The following is an 11,964-nucleotide window of genomic DNA, read 5'->3' as shown; positions in this document are numbered from 1 at the left end:
AATCCTTCATTGAGTTACACCCTTTCTTTTTATCTTAAGCTATTTCTCCTACACTTTGCTATCTGTCGATGTGGGAGTATTGGTTTTCCTTTTCCTCCCATGACATTTTATCAAACTATATATTAGTTTGTCTTTTTTTTTTTATTATTTATTTATCTGGTATTTGGTTTCCGCATTGAAACCTGACTATTTCGAGTTCGCGTCACGTAAGACACATTCAAAGGAAGCGCTTCCTACTAAGAATTTTTTCATACCCAGACTTGAACCCGAGACCTCTGATTAAAAGAGAAACAGGTTCATCCGCTGCACCACATCTTTTGGTGGTATAAAGAAGTCACTAATTAAAGTGAGAATGTACATTAATAAATAGTTATTTACTCTCTCTATTTCATAACAAGTGTCCATTTAGTCATTTTATTCTGGTTCAGAATATGTATTCGTTTATTTAATCAAGACGAAATTAATTTCATTTCTTCATATTTGTTCTTATTAAGTGATAAGATATCAATGTGCCAAGTAAATAGTGATATGCAAATTTAATTAAAAGTAATTTATTCAAAATATCTATTTTTTACGGGGAGTTAGTATTTTATTAAGGAATGTGCTAAAGGCTAAGTGGACACTTACTTTGTACCGCATGGAGTATCATTTAGTAGATAAGAATGTATGTGAAGACATGTATCATGTGTTCGTTGAGTTGATATAAACAAAGTGCTACTAAATTTTTACTTGCTAATTAAACAGGGAGAAATAAATTTTTGGCCCTTTACATTTTTTTTTAGTTTTATGACATTTTTACAAGAGATCTTCATTTTTTACACATAAGAGATCTGAAAAGGACATTTTTTTTTCTATTCAAATTGTAAGAGGCCAAGAGATCCTATTTCTTCAATTAAATGTTATTCATATCAATTATATTACGTAGTTTAATAGACACGGATTTTTAAGAAGGAGACAATATTCTTGAAAGTTATGGTTTAGGAAACAATATTCTTGAAAGTTATGGTTGTCATCTATCTATATAAAGAAGTTCAGAGGTTTCTTGGATATTCACCGAAAATACATCTTTTGATCTTCTACTTCAAAGTTAACATTTTCTTCTGTTTTCTAGGCAATAGTTTGTGCAAACTCTAAACTTTCAGCCACTAGTGCAAGTGACATTGAGGAGCGAACCGGCTAAACGATTTGCACCGTAGTTGGTCCAAAATCGCTTTCAAGGGCAGTAGCTTAATTATTTGATAAGTTGGTTTCCTGTTTTACTGTTTCTAGATCGATAATGTTTCTATTTTTACTAACATGTGTGATTATAATAATATATGTCCTTAATTAACCAAAACCGAAATTTTAAGTTAAATTTATTTTCAAATTTAGAACAATGTCAACTTTTTAACATGTGAGAGCCATCTAAGGCACCATCTGATCAGGATGTCTTTTTAAAATAGATGTTGGCTTATTGATAGAGTAAAGCTAGATTTGCAAATAGAAAATTATATATGGCATGTTCCCACGTTGTAACACTTGTTAATCTTTCTTCATGGTCAAGCAAATATTGAACATGCATGCCCTCTCCCATTTTCTTCCAATTATTTCTTAATTGTATATTAATCTTAATGTTCAAGCCATGTTTTCCTCTTTTTGAAGAGCAACTATTTTACTCATATTATTTGAAAAAAAAAGACGTTTCTCATTAATTTTAAGGTATATATTGATTTGTCTTATCAGTCTTTGAAAGTTCTCAAAAGTATATTTTTCTTCATCTTTTTCCGTAGTTTAGAGCCCGTTTGGATTGACTTATAAGTTGTTTTCAGTTTTTTTGAGTGTTTGGCTGACCAGCTTAAAGTCATTTTGTGCTTAAAATAAGCTCAAAAAAATAATTGGGCTCATTTGATTTAGCTTATCTAAACCAGCTTATAAGCTGTTTTAAGCCAAAAAAATAAGTTAGACTATTCCAACTTATTCTTTTTAGCTTATAAGCTGCAAGGCAGGCATAAGCCCATCCAAACAGGCTCTTAGTGTTTTCGTGAGCTGTAAGGAAAGTTCTAATCAATTACCAGTCTTATCTTTGTCAAATATTTTGTTCTGCCTACACACGAAAAGTAACAGAAAGAAGAAAATTAAGAAGATCACAAGAAAACAAATGAAAGTCTACCAAATTCAGTCAAGTCTTTCTTTAATTATGTTGTTTGTTCGAATGCCTTTTGGCTATTACAATAAAAAATATGCTATTATAGAAAATATATAATATAACATAACGTGAAAAGTAGATTTAAAAAAAAAAGACTGAAATATTATTATAAATAATGACTCTATAAAGAGATTTGACTGTATATCATAATGACAGCAGCAACATATTTCTAATTTAAATCAGACGGATTTAACCTTTAAGTTTTTACCGTTAAATCTATTGTACTTTCAAAATCATGACTTAGAATTTAATATTTATCAACATTTAGTAAGTTTAGGTTGGACTGAACTTATTGAACACGTCTCCATGCGCCACTTAGATAGGTGGCTTTTAAGTTCTTAGTCTCTGCATTTATTTGAAAAGAGTCCTTTTTGGAATATAGGAAGTATAATACAAATTTTCTAAAGTTTCGGGGTCCATGTAGCACCCATTTAAAGACTTTTCTCAGAAGAAAATAAGCTAATTGTGATATAAAAAGTCTTTATGATGAATGGGAGTTTAGTTTTTTCTTCATCAAAGGTGGTAGAGATAATTATTTAAGTTAAAGAGTAGTATTATTTCGAAAAACCAATTAGAAAACAAAGCTAGAGAATTGACCAGTAATTCTATTGACATGTCAAAGCCAAATACATCTCTTCTTCTTCTAATATAATTAATTGGTATTCAAAAACTCATAATAGAAGTTTGAACATCAATTGACTGATATTTAAGAGAAAATTATATTTGAAATTAAGTTAATATAGAGTTTTCGAAAGTTGTATTCTATGTGGTTGGATATGAGAACACGGTTAAAGTTTTACGAGCAAAAGCTTAAAAAAAATTCTAAAAAATATTTTCTAAATTTCAAATTTCATATTTTAAGTTGAAGTTGAAATAATCTACCAGTTTAATACGCTTTGGGGTCATTTGGTACGTAGACAAAATTATTCTAGCATTATAATTTTGGGACTAATTTATCCATATAGGAGATGGGATAAAATAATCCTAGGATTAATGAGATAAGATGGAATATTCCATCTTTGAGTTTGGGATGCACTTTATACTTTGTTTGGTAGAAGGTATAAATTTATCCTGTACCTTCTACCAAACATGATACAAAATTAGTCTCACGGTTAGTGTTGGGATATCCCAGCTAATACCGTGTACCAAACGACCCTTTAGGAGTAAATGAATATTTATTTGAAATAATCTTTAAAATTATTTTATTTAAACAAGTTATATGAACGGACATAACCTAGTTACTTACAAGTCATTTTTTAATCAATCCAAAACTCAGAAAGAATTTCAGGAAGTAATTCCTCCGGATAAAAAAAAATGTTCACTTGACCTTTTTTTTTTTTAGTAAAAAAAAGTATCCACTTATTAAATCAAGAAACAATTAACCTTGATTTTCCATATTTGCCCCTATTAAGTGTTATGTGATTAAATCCCAATATCTATTTAATTAGGGGCAGTTTAGTCAATTTACATTTTTTTTTTCTTGAAGTGAATAGTTTCTTAAGGGGTGTGCAAATGACTAAATGAACATTTTTTTTATCCGGAGGGAGTAAAAGGTTGGTTGAACGCCTTAAGATTAGTAGATCTAACCACTTGACCCAGTTCGACTTTCACACCATAATTACTCCAGTAAATAACTAAAGAAGATATATAGATCACAAATAGAAAAATACAAAAAATATTTGAAATTCATTAGCTCAACCAATCAAAATTCACATTATAACAACGTAAAACTCATTTAAAAAGAAAAATATTTATTATTAATTTTTTTTATTTTCAAAACTCAAACTCGAGTTTGACATATTAAATTAGGAGTGACAGATCTCAACTATCCTACCACGTTTTTTCCGATGGCTTTTCTTCTTTCTCCAATAAAAAAAGCAAAACACTTCTTTTCCTTTTTCCAATAAGAGCAAAGTATTTATTCTAAAAAATGAACTCACAAATCGCTCACTTGCTGTTGTTAACTACTCGCTCAACCAATCCGCCACGTCACCAAATCATACATCACTTGACCAAATGCAATTGGTCCTTAAACGTGTACCCTCAACAATAGAGCGAGTACAATCTTCTCTTGTACTCGCGAGCGTTTGCTCAAATATAACTTCAAATACTCATAGCGCGGCATTGGAGGGAAAATACAAAAATTTAACCAAGCAGCCAAAATTTTGAAAAGGAAAATAAAAAATAAATTAATTTTATCTCTTTCGTGAACTGTACTTTTAGGGGTTGTTTGGTACACATGGCAAGAATAAATTGCAGGGGAAGATCGATGCATTAAGTTCCAGCAATGCGCATTCGGGAGAGGACTGAATTACAAAGATTTATTGTACGCAGTCTTACCTTACATTTTTGTAAGAGATTGTTTTCATGACTCGAATTTGTGACCTTCAAATTACATGACAACAACTTTATCAATTACGCTAAGGCTCCACTTCGACAAAAATAAATAGTCCAAATAAAAAATTAGTTCTGCATTATCTCTTGTTTGGTTATTAATCACTGGATAAGTTATACTAGAATTAGAAATAGTACCTAGATTTTGTTATCCCTGTCAGATAGTGAAGCAATAGTACCAAAATTAGTCATCTCTTAATAAAACAATAAAAATAACATAAATATTTGTGAGATCCCGAAGACCCTTTTTTCGCTAAATAAGTAGAGCGTATTTTTGTAAGCAAACAATTTTTCTTTAGAAATTATATAATGCACGTTATTTCTAATCAAACAATCAATAAAACAAATATGACTAAGAGCCCGTTTGGATTGGCTTAAAAGTTACCTATAAGCTGTTTTCAGCTTTTTTGAGTGTTTAGCCGGCCAACTTAAAGTCATTTTGTGCTTAAAATAAGCCCAAAAAATTAATTGGACCCGTTTGGCTTAGCTTATTTAAAACAGCTTATAAGCTGAAAGTACAACTTAATTTTTTTACTTATAAACTGTTTCCAGCTTATAAGCTGTTTTTTTTAAGCCCATCCAAACAGGCTTTAATTGTAACATAACTTGACTTCAAACCAAACGAGCCCTTATATATTACCTATAAATGGAGTAAATAAATCAAACTGCAGTCCCTTGTGTGTCTCTCTATCTTCAAATCTCTTGTTGTTTTCTAGAGAGAGAAAGCTTTTAAAGTTACACTAATGGCTTTATTATCCTTCTTAGGGAGAGTTCTATTTGTATCAGTCTTTGTTCTCTCTGCTTATCAAGAGTAAGATAACTCATCAGTAACTTAATTCAGATCTACTCTGTTTTTATTTTTATTTTTTTTACTTTTTCTATGTTCTACTTTTTCTGTATTTGTCAAGGGCGTCTCAATAAAATTATTGGCCTAAATTTTCTATGACCGATAAATATTTATACAAGTTTGTGTAGTGGTATTTGAGTGCAATGAGTTTGTCATAGTTGTGTTTTTGTTTGTTGTACGGTTTATAGTGCACTTTTAACAGAGCTAGTTTTGGATCTAGCTGTATTTGTCAAGGGCGTCTCAATAAAATTAGTGGCCTAAATTTTCTATGACCTACAAATTTTCTACTTTTTTTTTATGTGTTTTTTATGCAATTTCAATGGTTATACAAATTTGTGAAGTATTATTGAGTTCAATTGGGCTTCTTATTGCTAAGTTTTGGTTTGCTGTATGGTTTATTATTATGCACTTTAAACAAATCTAGTTTTGGATCTAGCTGCATTTGTCAAGGGCGTCTCAATAAAATTAACACTTGTAACGCAGCATTGGAGGGAAATTAGAAAAATTTAACCAAGCAGCCAAAATTTAAAAAGAGGAAAATAAACAAGACATTAATTTTATTTATTTTCTGTACTGTTATTTCTTTTAACTCTCTGTTTCTGTGTTTTCTGATGCAGTTTAAGTGGTTATTAAGTTGCATTGAGTTTTTCATGGTTAAGTTTCTGTTTGCTGTGTGTTTTGTTTGAAATTGGTATTTGAGGAGTTGGATCTAGTGGAATTTGGATGAACTAATTGTTTGGATGTTACATTTGTTACTACTACAGTTTTCTAGAACAATTAGTTGTATGAGGAGTCTAGTAGTTGATTTAGTAAGATATTCAGTTTCTTAGTTTTAGTAAGAGTCTTAATGCTTTAGTTGCAGGACAAGTTATTACTTTGTTTATCTGCCTGTATAAAGGCTTATGATTAATAAAAGGGAAAATTTCAGAAATATACAAGTTGGTCACTTACATTGCAAAAAAATAGCCCAAAACTTATATTACAAAAAGTAGCCCAAAATATACAAACATATACAGACACTTATACCAACATATACAAAGGCAGAGAGGGAGAGAGAAAAAAACCCTCAGGGGTTGGCTTGGTGGCAATTGACTTGAGCCTTGGGGTGCTCCCTTTCAAGGTCTCAAGTTCGAAACCCACTGGGTGCAAACAATTTCTGAGGGCCATCGGACTGGGTAAAACCTGAATTAACCGTGGTGCACTTGCGGGAAACTCCTTGCCGAGGGCCTGTGCACCCCCGGGATTAGTCGGGGCTCTAAGAGACTCGGACACCCGGTGCTTAATCAAAAAAAAAAAAGAGAGGGAGAGAGAAAGAGCGAGAGAGAGTGAGAGAGAGAAAAGTTTGGGTCATTTATTGTAAGAATTAAAAAAAGGGGTCAATTTTGGTAGCATTGTTGCCCCAGTTAACATACAGTGTGATTTTCTCAATTGAAATGTATGTGATCAAAGGAAGCTAGGGTTTTATGGTTTGAACTAGTATCTAAGGAATTGGATCTGGTATGATTGGATGAGCTAGTAGACTAGTGTTAGAATTGAAGTTCTAGAATATGATCATGTGGCTTTTGATAAGCTAGCCGATCAATTCTACTCTGTTTTTAATTATCTGTTTATGTTTTTTTATTGCAGTTTTCAATGTTTATACAACTTTGTGTAGTATTGTTAAGTTGTATTGAGTTCATTATCGCCATGTTTTGGTTTGCTGTGTGGTTTAAAGCATTAGGGGAAGCTAGACTTCTCCTTGGTTTGAACTAGTTTCTGCGTAGTTAGATTGGATCTAATGGGATTTGGATGAACTAGTTGACTAGAGTTGGAACTTAAGTTTTAGATTTACTATATGGCTTTCGATCAGCTAATTATTGAATTGCATAGAGTTCTCATCATTAAGTTTTGGTTTGCTGTTTGTTGTGTGCTTTGAACGATTTATAGTATCTGAAGAGTTGGATCTAGTGGGATTTAGATGAAATGGTAAACTGGATTTGGAACTGAAGTTTTTGAATTTGAATTCAAGTAGTTAATGCTAATTCATTAATTTGATGCTAAAGTTAAGACTGTTTGGTTGAATGAGTGCGTTTCTTTGTCTCCCTCTATGTATCGATCTACTTGAATATCTAGATTTACTTATATATTGCTTATAGATAATACTGTTTCCATGAAACCACCTCATTGTGTGCAGTATTAGTTGAGATTTGATCATAACTTCTGTTAGTTTGCGAGAGTTGCAAAAAAACTATTGCTTTGGACTTGATGACAATAATCAGGCTCAATCATGCTACCCCTTCAACGCGAAGATATTAATTGATAGATTTGAATACCTTTCCAAATAGCAAAGCGGGCTGACATATGTAATTCAAATTTGCTTAAAATTGCTTATTTCTTTTTATTTCATACTTCTGTTTTAAGACATTGGAGAATATTGAAAGGTGATGTATAAGATATCACAAAAATTAACATCTTGAGTTCTTTAAATCTTAATTGCATAGATGCCTTATGTTTTATCGCTGTTTATAGGTTCAGTGAATTTGGGGTTGATGGTGGGTCAGCAGCAAAAGCACTAAAACCTAAGTTCGATGTTTTGTCAAAGCATGTTGCCACACATACTGGACTTCAAGTACCACATGTAGAGGTAGTTACTTGGCTTTTGCTTATTTGAATTTGGCTATAGTAATTATCCCATTTGATCTATCTAACTTAAGATGTCATTTACAGATGAAACATCTAGTGTTCGGGGCCTTAATCATGAAGGGTCTTGGAAGCCTTCTCTTTGTCTTTGGTAGCTCTCTTGGAGCTATCATCCTGGTGTGTATTTTATTATTTGCTCAAATAAATTTTTGAAATTGCTTTAAAACTTATGTTGCTCGGACTTTCCAAAAATGCAATATTTTTGGAGGATCAGAAGTGCATCCAGTGGCATTTTTGAAGAGTCCGAGCAACATAGTTTAAAACAAGTGAATTGTTTGAACTTGCTTGTTTCATCTTGCTGACTGCATTTTCGTCTTGCTTTTCCTCAATGAAGGTTCTGTATCAGGCCATTGCTACTCCCGTTTTGTATGACTTCTACAACTACGATGTCGACAAGAAAGAGTTTGCTCAACTTATTGTCAAGTTTACTCAGGTAACCCAATGGATGCCTTGTTATATTTTTATGGGATAACCACATTTTTGACCGCTCCGTTAATGATAAATTCTAATTTTAATCCTTGCAATATCTGATTGAGAACATTTAATCTTCAGTTAATTGAAAAATGTGTTTTGAATCGAAATTTTGCAAGTTTTTATTTAGTTGTGTATATTCTTTTTTGACAGAGCTTGGCACTCCTCGGCGCATTGCTCTTTTTCATTGGCATGAAGAACTCGATGCCCAAGAGATCTCCCCCGAAGAAGAAAGCCCACAAGACAAAAACAGTTTAAGGGATGAGATATTGAGAGATCGGTTCAATTTTGTTGCGATTAATTCACAGCACGCCATAGTCCTTGAAGAGTTTCTTGTAAGCATTGTATTTTGCAGTTCTATTTTGGTCAAGTTTCCCAACTTTTGTAGCTCGTTTTTGTTTTCTTGTTTTTTTTTGTGGCTGGAAATTTCACTCTTTAAATGTATTTTAGACATCAATAGTACCAAAAAAAGGAGAGGAATATGAAGTTGATAACTCTTACATTTACTACTGACTTAGCTATTGCTCTTTACTGGATTTAATTTAATTGATAATTTTGTTGGTTTTACGTTCATGCTTTCTAATGGTGCTCTAATAAATTTGCTGCAATTGCTTTATTTTTGTTATAAAATAATAAAACAAGAACAAGAATATTGTAGAGAAAGAGAGAAGAGGGTTCTTATTTCTTATAAGGGATGAAATACAATGAAGAGAACTCCTCTATTTATAGGAGAATTGACTTGGTGCTAAAGTCACAAGGGATGAAATACAATGAAGAGAACTCCTCTATTTATTGGAGAGAATTGACTGGTGTTCTCTGATTACTTATACAACAACCAGTTTATGGTATTTTGTTGATAAATGTCTTGGTTATAAGGCTACAAATTCAGGATTTCAGTACTTTTGGTTATGTTTGCTCTAAAGCTGAAATGAATATAGTTCCTTGTTTAAATTTTGAAACGAACAAACCGATTCATGTAATTGAACTGAAATAATTAAAAAATGAATCGAGTTGGACCTAGAATGGATCGAGTTTGGATGAGAATTTTAGAAAATCGAAATTCAAAATTTCAAACTGATAATGACCAAAATTGGATTGAACCGATTCGTGCACAGGCCTAAGTGGAATGGTTTCGAGTTCCTCCACCCTTAACTAGAAGTTTTGGGTTCGAGCCCCTTGGAATGATAAAAATCATGTTGGGAACCTCTAGAAATGGGCCTTGCAATGCGTGATCCAAATTTAATATTTGGGCCACAATGCAGGGGGAAATTGCACGATTGCCCTTATTCGGGGGTGGTCTTTAATTTTGCCCCTCCAATTGTTGGTCTTTAATTTTTGTCCTTCGCTAAAAATTCATGGGTTACGGGTTCGAATCCTCGCTCAGTCAAAAATTAAAAAAAAATTGCAAGACAGAATTTGTCTGCAAAACTCTGCCTTAAGGTAGCAAACTCTGTGTTATAAGGTAGCAAACTCTGTCTTAAGGTAGAGTTTTACCTGAATGCAGAGTTTGCCTTCAGGTATAAGGCAAACTCTACCTTAATTTGAATCCAAAACTCTGCCTTTTATTTTTATTTTTGACTGAGTGGGGGTTCGAACCTGGAACCCATGAATTTTTAGGCAAAAGACAAAAATTAAAGCCAACAATTTGTGGGGCAAAAATTAAAGACCAATGCCTTTAAAGGGAAATCCGTGCAAAAAAATGCAATGGAGGCACCGAAAACCGGGTGAAAAAAAAAGGGCTTATATATAATCGTGCATTAATTGCATGGAGTTAGAAGTTTATTAAGCAATCTATAGTATTGATCACACATGTAGCGTTTCATCTTTCATGCAGTAAATTGGCAAAAGAAAGTCAAACTCTAAATGCATGTCGTTTAGGCAGTTGTTTTGCTGCTTAATAACAATTGAATTTTGTTTAGGTAGTTCCTGTCAATTTAAGATGTTATTAATTCAATATATTTTTTATTTAATCATTATGTACTACTATTATTTATTTGAATCATGTTATTTTAAGTTGTCAGTATCACAAATTATATGGTTATGGGATTTTTGTATCATCCAAATACTATTCACTAACCCGATTCGTTTACTTTAATTTCATAAATACTGTACCTTTTTGTTCTTAGGTATATTAATCGCACATCTAATGCTAAATTGCTAGGATTCAGGTCCAGATACCTGAGAACAAAAACGCTCTGATCTCTCTCTACAATTCATCTCTCTAAAATCAACCCAATCCCATGGATCCCAACCTTACTCGACCACCGGATCCACCTAATATAACAAATAAGATTTTGACAACTCAGCAAATCCAACCTGAAAATCCAAATAACGGTAACCTCAACCCGATAACGGATAGTTTAGCATCTGATCCCACTGGCGGCAAGGTTCAACCACCCACCGAAACCACCCCTGCCGCTAGCAAAAGCACCGAAATTCTCGTCAACAACCACCAACACAGCCAAAATGTTCTCAATCTTCCCACCTTCCCTCAAACCACTCAAAACCCTATCCCTAAGATTTCTTCCAATTTTGACCCACCTGCAAACAAATCTACTCAATCCAGCCAAAACCATATACAAGAACCATTCATGAAAAACCCCTCGATTCCTACCCTACCCAAACACCTTAATGCGAATAGAAATTCCAATAACACAAACAGAGGATCCGAGCCATACACCAAACCTTTGATTTCTAAACCAACTTTTGCATCTACAATGCAATCAAAGCTCCCCTCTCTCACTAATGATGATGCTTTAACTGAAATTAAACATGGAACATATCTTGGGAAACCGGCGGTGTTCTTTAGTGCTGAGGACTATTTCGTTAATTTGGCAAAAGAGTGTAGATACACCATTATTGGGAAATTCTACAGAAACAAGCCCGCAATGGAAGACATAAGAAAGACTTTCACCAGCCAATTTCAACTTACTGCTAAGGTTGATATTGCTTACTTTGATCCCCACCATGTTTATTTAGACTTTGCAAATGAAGTGGATTATAATCATGTATTTGCTAAGGATTATGTTAATATTGGTGAGGCCCTTATGAAAATCCTTAAATGGACTGCGGATTTCAAGCCTCAGGAGGAAACTTCCATCGTCCCTGTTTGGATTTTGATCCATCAACTCCCTTGGCACTTGTTCAATTGGCAAATTATTTCTAGATTGGTTAGTAGTATAGGGGTGGCAATTGCTCCGGACCAAGCAACTTACTCAAAATCTAGGGGTAATGTGGCTAAAGTTAAAGTCGAGATTGACTTACTGAAACCTAGACAGGATCAAATCTGGCTTGGTTTTAAGAGACTGGATGGCTCAGATGATGGAAAAATGGTTGGATATTGAATATGAGAAAGTTCCCAGCTATTGTTTGTACTGTAAAATGCAAG

The 11,964-nt window shown here is 33.1% G+C and overlaps 1 protein-coding gene across 1 annotated transcript; it reads left to right on the top strand.

Moving 5' to 3' along the window:
• Positions 1-5,232: 5,232 nt before the first annotated feature.
• On the top strand, positions 5,233-9,082 carry LOC132617878 (uncharacterized). Its single transcript, XM_060332948.1, has 5 exons — positions 5,233-5,390; positions 7,935-8,049; positions 8,133-8,222; positions 8,440-8,538; positions 8,730-9,082. The coding sequence occupies exons 1-5, from the start codon at positions 5,323-5,325 to the stop codon at positions 8,832-8,834; spliced, it is 477 nt and encodes a 158-aa protein (XP_060188931.1). The 5' UTR covers positions 5,233-5,322; the 3' UTR covers positions 8,835-9,082.
• The last annotated feature ends 2,882 nt before the right edge of the window (positions 9,083-11,964 follow it).

Source organism: Lycium barbarum, chromosome 11, assembly GCF_019175385.1.
Source record: "Lycium barbarum isolate Lr01 chromosome 11, ASM1917538v2, whole genome shotgun sequence".
Taxonomy (NCBI): domain Eukaryota; kingdom Viridiplantae; phylum Streptophyta; class Magnoliopsida; order Solanales; family Solanaceae; genus Lycium; species Lycium barbarum.
This window is presented reverse-complemented; position numbering and strand designations above follow the sequence as displayed.

Coding starts and splice junctions, on each gene's coding strand:
- LOC132617878 (XM_060332948.1), top strand. CDS start 5,323: ATGGCTTTATTATCCTTCTTAGGGAGAGTTCTATTTGTATCAGTCTTT. Junction 5,391..7,934: donor GTTCTCTCTGCTTATCAAGA/GTAAGATAACTC, acceptor CGCTGTTTATAG/GTTCAGTGAATTTGGGGTTG. Junction 8,539..8,729: donor TTATTGTCAAGTTTACTCAG/GTAACCCAATGG, acceptor CTTTTTTGACAG/AGCTTGGCACTCCTCGGCGC.